This window comes from Accipiter gentilis, chromosome 7, assembly GCF_929443795.1.
Source record: "Accipiter gentilis chromosome 7, bAccGen1.1, whole genome shotgun sequence".
Classification (NCBI taxonomy): domain Eukaryota; kingdom Metazoa; phylum Chordata; class Aves; order Accipitriformes; family Accipitridae; genus Astur; species Astur gentilis.
Genome location: NC_064886.1, coordinates 9147049 through 9163207, shown reverse-complemented (window position 1 = coordinate 9163207; position 16159 = coordinate 9147049). Strand labels below are relative to the sequence as shown.

Below are 16159 nucleotides of genomic sequence, written 5' to 3'. Positions count from 1 at the left end.
CGGGGCTGCGTCCGGCACCGCCATCGAGGCCGGCGGCGGCGGCGGCGGGGGCCGTGCGGGAGGCGGGGAGGCGGTGGCGGCGACCCGGAACTGCGGCGCGGGCGGGGCGGGGAGCCGTGTGGAGCGGGGACGGTGCCGCCGCGGGAGCCATGCCGCCGCCCAAGGACGTGGTGAAGATCGCCATCCAGATGGTGGGAGCCATCCCGCAGCTCATCGAGCTCCAGCAGGTACCGCCCGGCACCCCCCGAACCTTCCCCCGACCCCGCAGCCCAGCTGACGGCCGCCCTCTCGCTTGCAGACCAAGCCCCTCGCCTCGGTGCTCAAGGACGTCTGCGACGCGTGAGTACAGCCCCCGGGTCAGCCCTGACAGCCCGCCGCCGGGCTGCTGCCTGGCCCGGCGGCCACCGGCGCTAGCCGTACGGCGCTGTGACCGGCCGCCCGTCGCCGCAGGTGGAGCCTGCCCAACGCCGAGCGCTACGCCCTGCAGTACGCGGACGGGCGGCAGACCTACATCACCGAGTCGGTGAGGTGCCCCCCGAGCTCCCCCCGGACCTGCCGGCGTGGCCCTCACCGGCTCACTGGTCGCTTTCTCCTTGCAGAACCGCGGGGAGATCAAGAACGGGAGCATCTTACGGCTGACCACCTCCCCGGTACATCCCTCCGTCCCCCTGTCTCCTTCTCCGCCGCTTGCTGCGGTGGGATGTCCCGCTGCAATGGGGCGATGCGGTGCTCCAAGCCCTTTGCCGCCGCCTCGCTGCGTGACTTCTGGCTCACGACGGCTCCTCTCGGTGCCTCAGACCCAGCAGAAATAACGCGGGGAGGAGACCTGTCTCGACCTTCATTCTCCCTCGGCAGAGCTCGGGGGAGTTTGAAGAGAAACTAAGTCATCTCGAGATGCTTTGGACGCGTGGGCCAACTCATCAAGCGTTCTTAGCGTCACACCAGCTTGACCTCCTTCCTCAGCTCCTCCTGGTCTCTGCTCTGGTGGCTTTGTCTCTCGGTCCAGCTCCTCACCAGGGCTGCTCTAGCCTGAGCCTTCTTCCAAAACTTGTGCTTAAGCTCTTCCAGCCTTCTCCAAGCTTCTCGCTGTCTTTCGATGAGCCCCTTTGGCTTGATTCTTTCCTTCCTGGTAGGACCAAGAAGCAGAGCAGTTGTACAGCGGGATCCAGAGCAACAACTCAGATGTGAAGACTGACTCACTGAAGAAGCTTGCAAGCCTCTCCCAAGACGTTACCTTTGCTCAGGAGTTCATCAACAGGAATGGCTTGAAACAAATCTTCTATATTGTGGAAGAAGGGAATGAGTGAGTAACAGGAGAGGACTTCCTTTGCAGTTCTTGACTTTTCTTCTCCCTTGCTAATGCTGCCTGAGCTCTCAGCTGGGCGTTGGCATGGACTCTGTTCACGTTCCTGGCTTGTTGATCCCTGTGCTGTGGCATGAAGGGCAGTGCTGGTGGCGGGGCACTTGGCTCTGCAGGCGCCTTACCTGCAGGTATGTGGCTGTGTCCCCCCACACTGGCAGCCAGGGGAAGGTCCCCATGGGTCTGTGGTCTTGATTCCTCATGAATGTGCCCAGACTTGAACCTCCTATCCCTTCGCTGGCTGGGTCACCTGCAGCCTCATGGGTTTTGCTACCAGGAAATGTCCTGTGATGAGCCTAGCTTCTGCTGCTGCTCATTCCTGCCACCCCAAATAATCCCCCTGCCCTGAGGTTTTAGTTGCGAGAGATCTGCAGGCAGCTCGAGAAAACCCCGGTTGCCAAATACTAGTGCCTACTCAACTTTTTCAGGATGTGATGGTGCATCTCCTCTGAGCTCCTATCTCACAGAGGATGTGGAGCCTAAAACCACACAGTGTGTGTTTCTTGGAAGTAGAGGGAGGGATTTGGGGTGGCTTGGCTTTCCTGAGGGCTTGTCTGCAGTGGTCTTTGTACCGTGGTAATGCAGCTTTCCACAAACTGTTGAACTTCCCTGCCTCAACTTCCTGGGATGACTAAGTGAGGGTCTGATTTCTTACCCAACAGTCTCTTTTTCCTTTCTTCTTCTGCTCACTGCTCTCTGCTTCTTTAGCCGTTTCTAACGTACCCACCAATGTGCAACTGTACTCCTGTCTTACAGTGGTGACTGTGGGGTATCTGGAGCCATTCTCAATGCGTTTGCTTATCTGTCCCTCCAGTACAGGGGAGATGCTAGCTCACACCCTGAAGGCCTTCATGGAGCTGATGGAGCATGATTTTGTTTCCTGGGAGACTCTTAGTGCAGCCTTCATCAAGAAGGTAAGCGCCTTCTGCAGTATCCACAGCCTGTGCCCTTGGAATTCCTTGTTGCCCTCATCACCCAGGCTCAGCCTGCTGTCGACGGATGGTTTTGTGTCTCATAGATAGTGAGTTATGTCAATATGAACGCGGTGGATGCATCTGTGCAGCAGCTCTCCTTGTCTATCTTGGAGAACATGGTGCCTACCAGTCGCCTCCTCTTTGAGCTAGTTAAAAAAGAAGTGACGCTGGATCGTCTTCTCACCCACTTGCAGGTGTAAGTTGAGAGGCCGGAGCACCGTTCGCCCACATCCCAAGGCTGGTGGGGATGAGGCGATGGGGGGCATTTCTCTGGGTCTTGCTGACTATCCCTGGCACGAGATTGTATTGTGCCTTCCTAAACAACTTGTGGGAGATCAGCCTGTTCTGTCCCTGATGCTGGGGGAGGGGTGGACTATCCTGGAAACCATCCTGTTTCCAGGTCAGATTCCTTCATGTGTTCATTCATGGCCTGTTTCATTCCAATATCTTGGTTCTTTAGCTGACCGGAATTTTTTCTGGTGTTGGCTCTTCCCTTTCCCTTCCCTTTCCCTGGTATATTTAGGAGCAATAATAGTATGTTCCTTACAACTTGGGGTGGTGGTACTGTAATGAACAAATGGAGTTTGTTAAATCCCTCAGCTAAGGTGGGTTCTTCGTTCCCTCATCTTCCTCATACCACTCTCTTCAGTTTGGAGGTTTTTCTTTCTTGAAAATGGAGGGGCTCATGCCCAGGGCTCTTGCCAGACAGGAGTCTGCTCTTCACCCTGGGTTCTCCTGCAGCTCCAAAATGCTGCACCCGTGAGTGTGTGCAGAGCAATGTCTGATCCATCCATGAGTGCCCTGCAGTCACAGCTGTGGGGACCATCTCACCCCTGGCCCTGCTGTCAGCAGCTGCTCACTCATGGCTCTGGCCTCTCTGGGTCCTCCAGCTCCATGCAGTGGGGTCCAGCAGTGAAGTGGGGAGAAGACTCTGCCTTGGGGAAGGCAAGACCATCCTCAAAGCTGGTGACTCTCCCCATCCTCATCCTCCTCCTTCTGCAGGACAAATGCCCAGCTGCAGCTGAAGGCGATGGCCCTGCTCATTGCGCTGCTGCTGGCTGCGACTGATGCTGAGCGGCGGGTAAGGGGCTGTTCTCTGCCTGCGGGCAGTAGGCAAGACCGGCTGATGGCAGGGTGCTGGGCATTGCAGATCCAAGTACCACAGTGCCCCTGTCACAGGGGTGCTCTGCCAAGAGGCCTCTGCTGTCTCACACCCCTTGGAGTAGTTTTTGGGGGGGTGGGGGGATGCAAGATCTCAAATGACAGGAGAAGTACTATGGCTGGTGGCGGCACAGTGACCGTGATGGCCCAGACCCAGCACCTGGCACGTCTGGGCCATCATGGCTGGGCCCCCTGTGATGGGATCTTGGGCAGCTGAGTCCTCCACTGCAGTGTTTGTGTTCTCTGGGATGCCGGGGCTGTGAGAGGTGCCTGGAGATGTTTAAAGTCGGCCTCCTGACTCTGCTTCTTCTTAACTGACACAACCTGTCCTGGCAGCCTGGTGGGGCAGGATCCGTTTGAGCACCCCTGAGGTGGGCTAGGGCAGTGGAAGCTGGGGGCAGGTCTCCTGCTCACTGGTGTCACTCCTGAGACTGCCCATTCCTTTTTGTCTCCACCCTGCCTATGGCCCCAAGCCAAGCTTAGCGAGGATGGTGGGCTGCAAAGGGAACACAGGCTTTTTTGGGTGAGTGGTGTGTGGAGCTGGAGAATGTCTCACAACCACTTCCCTTCCTAGGACATGATGGACTACCTGAGGGAGAAGAACATCAGGCAGTTTATCCACAAGGTGAGGAGCTGGGTTCGTCAAGGGTCTGCTCTGTGCTTCGTCCTCTGTCGTTCCTCCCCAGCCCCCGTCCCCTCAGCCCCAGCCTTTGGTGACGGTGCCTGGCTGGGTTGCCTGTGTGTCCTGCATCCCTTCCGTGATGCCTCCTGTGGGTGCTGCCTCACTGGCACCCACATGCCCAGGGTTGCACCCCTGGCTGCCTGCAGTTCAGTGCACCCAGCTCTCGCCCAACCCTGAGGGGAACTGCCTGCTTCCTAATGCCTCTTTGAGCAGCAGGACCTGTTGGGCTTTGGCTGCCATTGGGCCCTGGGTTTGGAGGAACTGGGAGCAGCAGCCTGGGGGAACCTTCTCACTAGCAGTCTCCTGTAGAACATCATCCACAGCTCCGAGCCGCTGGGGGATGAGATGGCCCATTATCTGTACGTGCTGCAGTCTGTCAGCCTCAACCTGTGTGAGCGTCGCATGAGGACCTCCATGGATCCCTACTCACAGGTCTGGGAGTGCTCTCCTTGCAAGTCTGGTCCTGGTCTCTTCCACCTGTAGAAGTAGAGACAGGTGAAGGTTCACCTTTGGGTGAACCCGGCACATTTGATTTCAAAATTTCAGTTTGTCCTGGGAGAACCTGCTTGCGTGGGCCTCACCAGCATCTCCACTCTCCTTCCAGGAACAGCGGGAGCTCCTCCAGTCGCTGCGCCAAACTGCCTTTGAGTCGGAGAGCGAGGCACCTGGCAGCAACTTCAGCACCGAGCGCCGGCGCTCCCTGTGCGCCAAGGAGTTCCGCAAGCTGGGCTTCATGGTGCGTCCCCCGCTGCAAGCCCCATGCTTGCTCCGCCAGCCGGCCTCGGCAGCACCTTCTGATGGCTTCCCTAAGCCTGGTGTCCCTGTTGATGCTGCTGGGCCACCATGCAGTACCTCCCTCTGCTCCCTCGGTACTCCCAAACAGCAAGTGCTGCAGAGCTGCTGGGACTCAAAAGGCAAACCCCATGGCTGCTTTGGGAGGACTCTGCTGCTTGGACAAGAAAGCAGCAGCTGCAAAATTGCATCCTTTTGTGTCCTCCTAGAACAACAGCAACCCAGCGGAGGACCTCCGCCGTGCCCCGCCAGGACTGCTCGCCCTCGACAACATGGTGTATTTCTCCAGGCACACCCCCAACGCCTATAGCAGGGTGCGTGCACTCTCCCAGAGAACTCCCTGGCAGAGAGGTGCTGGTGGATCTCCATCTTCTTTTCCTTTCCCTGTGACCTGTCCTCAGCCAAACCCAGGCGAGGATGTCCCTTTGGGGCAGGTATCCTACTGGTGCACCTTTTCAGGTGGAGCTGAGTCCTCCCTGTTGGTAGAAGCAGCCATTTGAGGCCGGTGGCACTGAAGGGTCCCCATAATTTCTAGTGTTTTGCTCACAGCTTGATTTCCAGGCCTCGTTCACATCTGAGCAGACCAGGGCAACTTGGGCAAAACCAGCCAGTGGCTGCAGGGCATTAGCTACGTTCCCAACTGCTTTGCCTCTGATCAGTTCCCACACTGTGGCAGGGGAAGGAAGAGGCTGGGGCTGGTTTTTGGGGAGAGCTAACTACTTCTGTTGAGGATGGCTTAACCTGGGGGGACAGCTTGACTAGGAAGTTCAGGAGGAGCGTGGGATGTCTGATCCCCACCGTTTGGGCAGCTCTCCAACTCCATGGCCCGTGTAACACGAGGCAATGGCCCTCTCCTCCAGTTTGTCCTCGAGAACAGCAGCCGGGAAGACAAACATGAATGTCCTTTCGCTCGAAGCAGCATCCAGCTCACCCTGATCCTCTGCGAGATCCTGCACGTTGGAGAGCCGTGTATGTGTGTGCTCCAGCTTGTCCATCTCCCTGCCCTGCTGCCTGCCAGCTGGCAGGAGTGGGGACAAGCTGCCAGGGCAGGGCGCTGCGTATGTGGGGCCTCCAGGCTCTGGCGTGGCTGACAACAGGGGAAAGGGAGGGAGGGCTAGGAAATGTCCTGGTTCTCCTGGACACTGAAATCCCCTGGAAAAACTGGGGAGTCTGGCATCATTTGTCCTTCTCACTGCAGGCTCGGAGACGGCTCAGGCCTTTTACCCTATGTTCTTCGGGCAGGATCATTTCTTTGAAGAGCTCTTCTGCATCTGCATCCAGCTGGTGAACAAGACCTGGAAGGAGATGCGTGCTACCCAGGAGGACTTTGACAAGGTGTGAAGGGACGCTGGGGCCACAGGCTGTGCACAAATTCAGAGGCTCTGGGGAGCGTCACCAGACCAGAGGTGATGTCCTGGGCCCCACAGGTACTGCAGGTGGTGCGGGAGCAGATCACCAGGACCCTGTCCCTCAAGCCCACCTCCCTGGAGCTATTCAAGACTAGAGTGAACGCGTTGAACTACAGCGAGATCCTGAAGCTGCGGCAGACAGAGCGGCTGCACCAGGAGGAGACGCTGGCTGTGCCTGTGCTGTGAGTGGGCTGCAGGCAGGGAGCCGGCGCTGTGGTGGGGGGCCGTGGTGGTGGAGGAAACACCGTGGGGCTGGGGAGGTCAGCGAACACCAGTTGAAGTGGCCGTGCTCCTCTTCTGCTGGCTTTCACCCCAGGGAGTTGCGTGAGAGGCTGAAGCCGGAGCTCCTGGAGCTGATCCGACAGCAGCGCCTGCTGCACCTCTGCGAGGGCACCCTCTTCCGCAAGATCAGCAGCCGCCGCAGGCAGGGTGAGTGCCAGCCCTCTGCTCCTGGGTGGGGGTCCCGGGAGTGGGGGGCAGAGGCTTGTCCCCATGTCCCCTGCCACTGGGAAGAAGTTGCAATTAATCTGTGGGGAGTAGCGTGCCCGGCTCCCTGGACGGCTGGTGTGGGCTAACCCACGGGGTGGGACCAAAAGTGGGGTGTGCTGATGAGGGAACAGCTCCGTCTACCCGGGGATGGGGACCTCAGCTGGGGGGGGAGAGGCTGAGCATTTCCCAACAGCCCTTCTGCTGCAGACAAGCTCTGGTACTGCCGCCTGTCACCCAACCACAAGGTGCTGCACTATGGGGACGTGGAGGAGGGGGTGGACTCTCCCCCCATCGAAAGCCTGCCAGAGAAAAGTAGGTGATGGAGAAAAAGAAGGTGGGAAGGAGGGAGGGGAGCTCTCTGCCCACCCGCACTGTGATGTGCTGGGGATGTCTTAAGGTTGGAATTGCCCATGTGCCTGGCCCAGTGCCCGCTGGTAGTGTGGGACTGGGAGCTGTGGGAGTTCAGGCTGGGGCGGGCTGGCTCTCCAAAGGGTGCTGCAGAGCGGCTCGAGCCCCCCAGCCCCCGAGTTGCAGATGGTTGTGAGCCCCCATGCTCTGGCTCTGTTGGCCTCTGAGCGCCGGGGACCTGGGGGAGAGGAGAGGAGAACGGTCACTCACAGCTCCTCTGCTTGCCCCAGTTCCTGTGGCAGATATGAAGATGCTGCTCATGGGGAAGGAGTGTCCGCACACAAAGGAGAAGAGCTCCGGGAAGCAGAACAAGGTCAGCATCTCCCACCCTGCCTCACACAGGGGGCCCAGCATGCTCCCCTCCCCAACTGCCGATGGTTTTTGGTGGTGGGTAGATGGTGGCAGGTTTTTCAAGTGGCTTGAGACCTTTTGGGTCTCCCAGAGAGCAGAGGAAGAGGCTGAGAGGCAGCTCCTGCTCTGAACCCCACCGGGGCTGGGAAGAGTCCAGCCGAGAAGCTGGCTAATCCCTGCACTGTCCCCGCAGGATGTCCTGGAGCTGGCCTTCTCCATCGTGTATGACGTGGAGGAATACTGCCTCAACTTCATTGCCCCCACCCGGTACGAGGTGAGCTCCGAGGGCCTGCTGGGGAGGCACACTGCGGCCAGATGTCCTTGCCAGGGGACACCAGACGGGGAAGGGAGTCGTGTGTGCCCTCCCAGCCCAGCCTCCTGGGCTTCCCTGCAGTGGGAGCTGCAGTGGGGGGAGAGGTGGGCTCTCCGGCTGTCCCAGGCTGGTGCCAGAGTCACTCGTGCTCCGTTTCCCCAGTTCTGCCTCTGGACTGATGGGCTGAACGTGCTCCTGGGCAAGGAGATGACGAGCGAGCGAATGCAGACGGACCTTGACGTCCTACTGTCCATGGAGCTCAAGCTGCGGCTCCTGGACCTGGAGAACATCAGCATTCCTGACACACCCCCTCCTGTCCCAAAGCCCCCCAGCAACTTAAACTTCTGCTACGACTTCAGCCACGCAGAGCAGTGAGTTCCTCCCTGTGCCCCGTTGTCCCCTGACACCCCCCAAAATCAAACCCCTTCCTCTAGGCTCTGTCCTCCATCTCCTGCCCCCAGGTGCTGGCTGGGGGCTTGGGCTTGGGCTGCCCACACCTTGCCCATCCCGGGGCAAACCGCCCACCCTTCCTTGCCTGTGTCCTGCCCTCCTGCGAGAGCACGGGGCTGAGCCACCAAGCGTCAGGCTCCTGTTCGAGGGGGGGTGACCCAGTTGCTTTGCTCCCCTGCCATGGGCAGGCAAGACAAAATACTTTCCAGACAGCCAAACCCCTCTGTGGTGGGGCTGACCCCCCCGCACCACAGCCAGGCTTTGGGCAGAGAGGGCAAGGATACGGGCAGGAATAAAGGTACAGGCAGCCCTGGGACAGCTGGAGGGGAGGGGCAGCACTACAAAGGTACGAATCCACACTGCCTGGCTCTCCCTGTCAGCATAGGGGATCCTTTCTCGACAAGAAAGTGGTTAAAAAAAGGATAAAACACCCCTTTCCACTCGGTTTGGCGAGCAGACGGCATCTCCAGAGCACGGTGTGCCTGCCTAGCCCATCCTGCACTGAAACACTTTTCTGCAGAGCCCTCTGTGCTCCCACTCCTGGAAGTGGGGGGTGGGGGGTGTTTAGGGTCCAAACCCTCGCTCTCTCAACACCATTTCAGCTGGGCAGGGGCTTGCTGCTGCCATGCCTGGTGTGAGGAGGAGACCCCCGGTCTGCCCTTGCTGCCCAACGCTCGTGCCAATCCTGGTGCCTTACCCCGCCCCAGGCGGGTACTTGCACACTTCAGCCATGTTGCTGCACTACTGCACGATGACAAGCTACCTCCTCCCTGGCCCCCACAACTCCCACCCCTGTGCCCCCACCTCCTCGTGCCTACAGCTTCTCCTAGGGGTGTTGCGGTAACAACTGCAGCTGCAGGTCGCCAGGGCTCCGACTGTGCCTCTGCCTCCCATGTACTGGGACAATAAACCACTTGTGGAGAACTCAGGGCTGTGTCCTTTCCAAAAGCTTGGGGAAGGTGTCAGGCTGACTGCAGGGCAAAAAAGTGCCAAAGCAGGCAAAAACTGGGATGGTGCTGTGGCACTGTGGGAGCCGTGGCACAGAGCATGAAGAAGCCTGGAGGATGGCCAGCATGAAGATTTTGTTCCTGCTCTCGAGGAGCAGGCACGGAGTCTAGTCACCTCTAAGGAGGGCGGCCATGGGGCTACAGCTAAGGCCGTTTCCAGCCTAGGAAGGCTTAGGAGCACTGCAGGTGGTCCTGGTAACAGGTTGGATGGGCTCAGCTCCTGCAAGCGGGCCCGTACCTTAGCCTTGAAGCTCAGAGAGCAGTGTCTCGGCTGTAAAGAGGCTGTCACAAGGAAAGATGAGGCTGGGGAAGGCAGGCTCTGTCTGCAGCCCCGGCTCTCGCCCCATGCCCTGAACCACCTCCTAGGAGCTGGCGGAGCTACTGAGGTGAGAGCAATGCGGCTTGCTCGGCTTCAGGTCAGCCTTTTGATGGCTGTGCAGGTAACCTTCTCCTAAGAGCCAAGGGGAGGTGATGGGCACAGGTGGGCCAAGGGGCTGTAGGGCGGGGGAGGGCAGGCACGGGCACCCCAAACCCACGGGCTGCACTGTGGGGCCAGGGAAAAGGCCTCAGAGTCCCCTGGGGCCGGGAACCCGAGGGAGAGGGAGAGACCTGCGGGAACTAAGACCTTCCTTCCCCGCCTCCCCGAGGTAGGCCTTGGCTGCCAGGTACCAAGCGCGGCCACGCCACTTCCGGGGGAGGGTGACTTCCGGTGTGGGCCGGAAGCGGAGCGTGGAGCCGGCGCGGCCATGGCGGTGAGTGGCGGGGCCGGGGGCTCGGTGGGGCCGGGGGCTCGGCGGGCGAGCGAGGCCGCTGACCGCCTCTCTTGGCTCCGCAGCCCAAGGGGAAGGCGGGTACCAAGGGCAAGAAGCAAATCTTCGAGGAGAATCGGGAGACGCTGCGCTTCTACCTCCGCATCATCCTGGGGGCCTCCGTGAGTGCGGCCGGGGAGGGCCCCGGCGGGGCATGGGGCCGGTGGGGAGGGCCGAGCCCCGGGCCGACAGCCGTGCCGTGCTCTCTCCGCAGGTCCTCTACGCCGTGGTGAACCTGGTGATCTTCTACCCCGCCGCCTCTGCCTGGACGTGGGTGAGCGCCCGGCCGGCTGCTGCTGCGGGCAGGGCCCCGGCGAGGGGGGCCGGGGGCTGGGCCTGGCCTGGCAGAAAGCCGGCTCCTTTCCTGGTTGCCGCGACGGGCGAAGCCACCAGGCCCCTGTCGCCCTGCCCCGGAGGTCGTGGCTTTTGTGGCTGACAGCCGTTTTCTTGTTGCAGCTAGCATTCGTCTTCAGCTCGGTGGTCTACGGCACCAGCTACCGCTCCATGAACTCCATGGCAAAGCCGTCTTTTGCGGAAGATGGCAGCCTTGCCGACGGCGGAATTGACCTGAATATGGAGCAGGGGATGGCAGAGTGAGTGTCCACACCCGCACGAGTCCAGGTGAGCAGGACCTGCTGCCTGAGCGTGCACGCAGAGCCAGGAGAGGCCCCGAGGGAGAAGGCTGGGCCTCAGCTCCCACCTCCGATTGCCCCCTGACACAGGCACGAGAGGAGCTGGAAGCCTGTAGCCGTTTTTTCCGAGAATGTACCTAAACTGTCCTTGTTACCTGAATGCTTGGCCTGGCGTGCACTAGTCACGAGCTGCTGCGTGGGTACGTCAGCCTGGGACGGTCACTCCTTAGGGCTGAGGTACACAGGTAGGAGATCCCAAACAGTTTGGCTGGAGCAGCTGTAGCACTCTTTGTCTTTCATCAAAGAGACAGCGCTGATCGTGTGTGTGCTTCTGCCACATGCAGAGATGTATTTTCTTTTTAAACCAGCACTGCAGGTAGCGCTTAACAGAGCAGAAGGGCGTGCACTGCCAGTTACCCCATCCTGGCTGCAGACTGGCCACGTCTTGAACTGTTCTACGCACTAAAAACATCCCTTCTGTCTTAGGCAGCTCCTCTCACCTCCTCAGCCTTTTCTGCTCCTTGTGCTCGTGCATTCCTCATGTCTGTCTGTCTGCAGACAGCACCAAGTGTTTGCCTGTCCAGTGTTCTTGGTGCTGCTGTAACTCTCTTTTCCTTGGTCAAGGAGCACGCAACAATAATTCCTGCAAAGCACTGTTAAATAAAATAAGGCGACAACAGTACCAGAACAGCAGAAATATCTTCTAGGTTTGTCTTTTCCAACAGCGAGGCTCAAGCTAGTTACAGAAAACTGCTGGGCAGTCGTGGACAGGTCATGCTTTGTTCTCTGTCCTCCCTGCCCTCAGCCTCTGTCTGTTGGTCCAGCTTTTGCTGGGGTTCTTCAGTGTGTGCTCGGCAAGGTACCTGGAGTTGTTGGCCCTTTCCTTCCGATGCCCTTGGCCAACAATTTAAGGTTTATCACCATCTTTCACTTGCTGCCAGGCTTTTGAAGAAACACAGTGCGGCTTTGTTTCCGGCAGAGCCCTCTGCATTGTGTCAAGCATTCTTGTGTGGGAAGGGCTGTGTATTGATTTATATTTTTTTTTGTTGTTGTTACAAATTCTATTTCTGTAGCCAGTAGATGCCTGGGGATGTTATCAGCCAGTAGACCGACTTGTGCAGCACAGAACCTGCTGTCTGCACAGGATGAGCTTTCATCTTATGTGTTTGTTAGTGGAGTAGTGAATTTGCTACCTGCAGCCAGAGTGACTCAGGCATGCAGTGTAAGAGACTCAGCCAAGGGACGAGGTAGCCAGGAAGAGAGGAAATTATTTCTAGCGTGATTTGTGAGCCAGGTGCTTTACACCCTGTTCATCCTATAGTGAATTCTTTTCCTGCTGGTCAGCCGAGGGTTTTTCTCCCATTTTACACTGTTTTGGCTCTCCTGAGTAGAAGCATGAAATATTTTGGAAACATTTTTTGTGAAACACAACATGGGACAGTTGAGTAAGGAAAATACAGAAGTTTGATGTCATCTGAGGTATTGTCCTAGTTGTGGGAGACGCCTCTGGGAGATGTGTAAGGCACCGAGGCAGAGCGAATGCCCCAGTAACTGCCCCATGCATGTGTGTGATGGTGCTCTCGGGGGAAATGACTGACAGGAGTTAGCAGAAGGATCCTGTTACCTGCTGTGAAAAGGTGCCAGGCGCAGTTGTAGTGCCGCTGCAGCCCACTTGCAGACATAGTACTTCCCTTGGTACCAGGCCTCTGCGGCTTTTTTGCCTCAGCAATACACCAGAATTAATTGATGCTTGTCGGAGGCACAGGCTGTACAAAACACAGTGCAGCTTGAAGGCAGAGCTGTAAAAGCAAAACCTGCAGAGCTGAAGTTCTCATCCTTACCCTGTACCTTTGTACCTGAGCCTGTGCAGAGCCCTCAGCCGTAAGAGTGCAAGTTTCATTAGTTTAACCCCATTGATACGTGAACACAAAGTGTTAACAAACACTTGGTGCTCCTCCGTTTCTCGGGTGAAGTGCTCTAAATTACCTGAAATGCTCTAAATTACCTCTCTGGGGATCAGGGAACCACTCTAGGCTAAAGGTTACTTTCAGAAAGCAGTGGATGTTTTCCTGCCTCTCAGCTGAGCATGCCACAACTGATTAACATGTGCTGTTCTGGAGCTGCTTCTGGAACGCTGCAGATTTGATGGTGTTTCCCTTGTGCTGTCTGTAACTGAAACAGATGCTGTGTGTTGTTTTGGGGTTGAGGAAAGCTGAGCTTGCTGGTCCCTGGGAGAGCTGGGTTTGGTGGGAGCGCTGCTGTGACCCCTCTGGGGCCGCTGGTGATGCATGAGATTTCTGAACCTCAGCATCCCATCATAGAGCCTTTGCTGGATTCTGCAGCATCTCAAGTTGATGACGGTGTCCCAGCCTGAACTAGTTGTTTCTGGTGATGAATACCTAACATCACCTTGCTTTGTGCTGTGCTGCTGAGAACTAGATGAGCTATTTCATTACCTTTGCCTTTGTTTTCTTGACTTCATTCTTGGATGTGACTTGAGGGTTTCTTACTCCAGCAGATGATGATTTAATGGGAGCGAAGGAGCTGGCATTTTTCTAACTATCATGGCACTCCCTGTGGCTTGTGTTGGAAAAACTAATACCTGTTTACCTCTCTTGGGTGTCAGGTCCGTCCCCCCCCCCCACCCTGGGTGGTGGTGGAGGTGTGGGCAGCTTGTTCTCCTGTGTAGCTGCTCTCAGCTCTGCCTCAGGCTGGCGTGGAAGAAGGAGTCGGATAAGCGGGAGGGGAGGGGGAGCCGAAGCCGTCTGTTGCTGTAGCTCCGCTTGTGGGTGATGGTGTGCTTGTCCTTGTAGCACCCCAGCCCTTTGGTGACCCTGAGTGTGTCTGTCAGCCTGTGAAATGGCACAGAGAAGATTCATGTTTCCCTTTAGTGCAGCCAGCTGTGAGCAGCTATACTTTATGCCACAGTATGTATCAAATCAGGGGGTGCTGGCTGCTGTTGCGGGCTGCGGGGGTGGTGGTTTTGCTGCCGATTTCCACCCCCCTGCATTCCTCAGCTTTCTCAATGTCCCTTTTCAGAGGGACCCTAGCTCTTTAAGTCATCGGATTTATTTATTTTTTCTGTTTACTGCTCTGACGCTTCTAGATTACCACGTGTGGCAAAACATAGCTGCAGGGACAGTCCTTCGGTTGGGCCAGGCAGGGTCGCTCCCTGGAGGCGGTGCAGATGGGCTGTGGAGGCAGAGAAGCTGGTGTGTTCGGGAGCTAGAATGGAAGGTTAATGTTTTGCTTTTCTTCCCTCAGGCACCTCAAGGATGTGATCCTGCTGACAGCTATAGTCCAAGTGCTGAGCTGCTTCTCGCTCTATGTGTGGTACTTCTGGCTCTTGGTAAGCTCCTGCGTTTTTCTTCATTGCTCTATGTTGTCCTTGTCTTTCCCTGTCTTCAGAGCTGAGAACGTTATCTATTTAATTTCATGGCATCCTGTTTCAGCCCAAAACTGTTTGCTGATAAATTTTTTAATCTCCCTGTCAAATCTTGTTAATAATGAGACCGTATAAGGGAAAGAAGTCCTGATCCCTGTGAGTCAACCATGCAAAAACCAGGCTGGCCTTGGCCTTTTTCTCTGGTCCTGTGAAAGGGCAACAAGAAACATGAGGCAGATCAAAGCCATCTTTGTATATAGAGCCTTTTTGTGACTGGCAAACAGACTGTGCTGCTGCTTGTTTGGTTTTCTTAGTCATTCACCAGCACAAACTGAGGCTGGGAACTGCTGGATACTGTGGCACTTGGTAGATCAAACGCTGTAGGCTTTGATTTCCCCTTAACACACCAGACTCTTTCTACTCCAGAGACATTTGTCATGTGTCTCCAGCTAAAACTGCTTTTGCAGAAGGACAAAAAATCTCCAGTTAAAAAAATCCCACAGTTGCTTTGAGTATATCCCACAAAGGTATATAAGGCAATCTTGGGAGCATAGAAAGTTACCTTACGGTCACTTTCAGTGACTTACTTTCAGTCCTTACTCACAAGTTCCTTTCTAGCTGGCCTGGCAGAGGGCAGCCTGAACTCTTGACTATCCCCCGGAGATCATTCAGATCACATTTGTTTTCATTTAGAGAAATGTGGGTGTGTTTTCTGAAGGAGGGAGAGGCAGAACATGTGGGCAGTTGGATCTTTCTGGGTAATTCAGACCTGATGCTGAGATTTCCATATATGAAGCTGAAGTGCTGTATACAGATGCAAGTTCCTAAACCATACAAAATCAGGCCATTTATTTTGGACACCTGCCACTGCCTTTGATTTCCGTGCATCCTGTGATGCCCCTGATCCAGCCTGTAAACATATTCCAGCTCCTTAGGCTTCCTTGGTAGGACCAGCCCTCCAGACTGTTGCACCACCCCTGCCAGAGCTGTCCCCAAAGTGACCGAGTTTGTGCCACACGTGTTTTGCAGGCTCCGGGGCGCGCTCTCTACCTCCTGTGGGTGAACATCCTGGGGCCCTGGTTTACAGCTGACTCTTCGCCTGCCAGTCAGGAACCAAACGAGAAGAAGCAACGCCGACAAGAACGCCGCCAGATGAAGCGCTTCTAGCCCTGGCTGGGGAGATAGATTAATGCCGTCTCTCATCTCCATGCTGTTATTTCATCAGAGATGCGACTGAAATCACCGCAGTAGCTATGTTACCCTCTGTCATTGCTGCCATTCCGCTAGAAAGGCCGCAAGAGACTTCCCTTGGTTGGTTCTTGGCGCCAGTCGAGGCCTTGCTCGTTGGCATGACAAGGGGGGTGATGCTGGGATGTGTGTAAATACCTTTTTAAAGCAGTGCTGTATCATGTTCAAGGTTGGGGATTGCAACGTTGGAAGTAGTATATTAAAGAGCAGAGTCTAATTGGCCATGCTGGCAGTGTCTTCACACAGGGGTGCTCGCAGAGTGGAGCTGTTAAAAACACCAGCGTGTTCTTGGAGACCTGGCCCAGAGGGAAGCAAAATCCCCGAAGAAAAGTGGTCTTATTCCTTCCCAAGCTTGCTTTGTGCTGCCCTGCCTGCCGGAGCATCTGCATGCTGCAAAGGGGCTGCAGCTGCCCTGCGAGACCTGGAGCATGGGCAGCTGGGGGTGCTGTGAACTGGGCTTGCAGCCAGCCTTGGAGCTTTTGGAATAGAGCCTGGGCTCTCTGGAGCCACCAATTGGCCTGTGCTACCTTTGGGGGAGAGCTCAGTGGCATGAAAGGCGAGAAGAATATAAAACCAAGTCTGTGGGGTTTGTGTTTTGTTTGTTTGTTTTGTTTTTTTAAAAAAAGGGCTCTCCTAGGCATGGCACAGCTGGAGGAATGCTGCAACTGTGTTAGAGACCAGGAGCAGCT

The 16159-nt window shown here is 56.6% G+C and overlaps 2 protein-coding genes across 5 annotated transcripts; both read left to right on the top strand.

Annotated features, from left to right (window-relative positions):
- Positions 1-63: 63 nt before the first annotated feature.
- Positions 64-10135, top strand: ELMO3 (engulfment and cell motility 3). 4 transcript variants are annotated; one of them, XM_049804329.1, is made up of 21 exons: positions 65-227; positions 299-339; positions 451-523; positions 600-650; positions 1134-1303; positions 2175-2274; positions 2379-2530; positions 3337-3415; positions 4070-4120; positions 4487-4609; positions 4782-4913; positions 5179-5283; positions 5830-5938; positions 6168-6304; positions 6397-6560; positions 6695-6807; positions 7075-7179; positions 7506-7588; positions 7820-7900; positions 8102-8310; positions 10048-10135. In XM_049804329.1, the coding sequence occupies exons 1-21, from the start codon at positions 150-152 to the stop codon at positions 10097-10099; spliced, it is 2208 nt and encodes a 735-aa protein (XP_049660286.1). In that variant the 5' UTR covers positions 65-149; the 3' UTR covers positions 10100-10135. The 4 variants fall into 4 exon arrangements, 3 of the variants coding, with proteins under 3 accessions (XP_049660286.1, XP_049660289.1, XP_049660287.1); XM_049804332.1 differs by having other exon boundaries at positions 10044-10062; XM_049804330.1 differs by lacking the exon at positions 10048-10135 and having other exon boundaries at positions 66-227; positions 8102-9313.
- On the top strand, positions 10070-16054 carry TMEM208 (transmembrane protein 208). The gene is made up of 6 exons (XM_049804336.1): positions 10070-10148; positions 10232-10327; positions 10420-10479; positions 10662-10798; positions 14102-14186; positions 15252-16054. The coding sequence occupies exons 1-6, from the start codon at positions 10143-10145 to the stop codon at positions 15387-15389; spliced, it is 522 nt and encodes a 173-aa protein (XP_049660293.1). The 5' UTR covers positions 10070-10142; the 3' UTR covers positions 15390-16054.
- Positions 16055-16159: the final 105 nt, after the last annotated feature.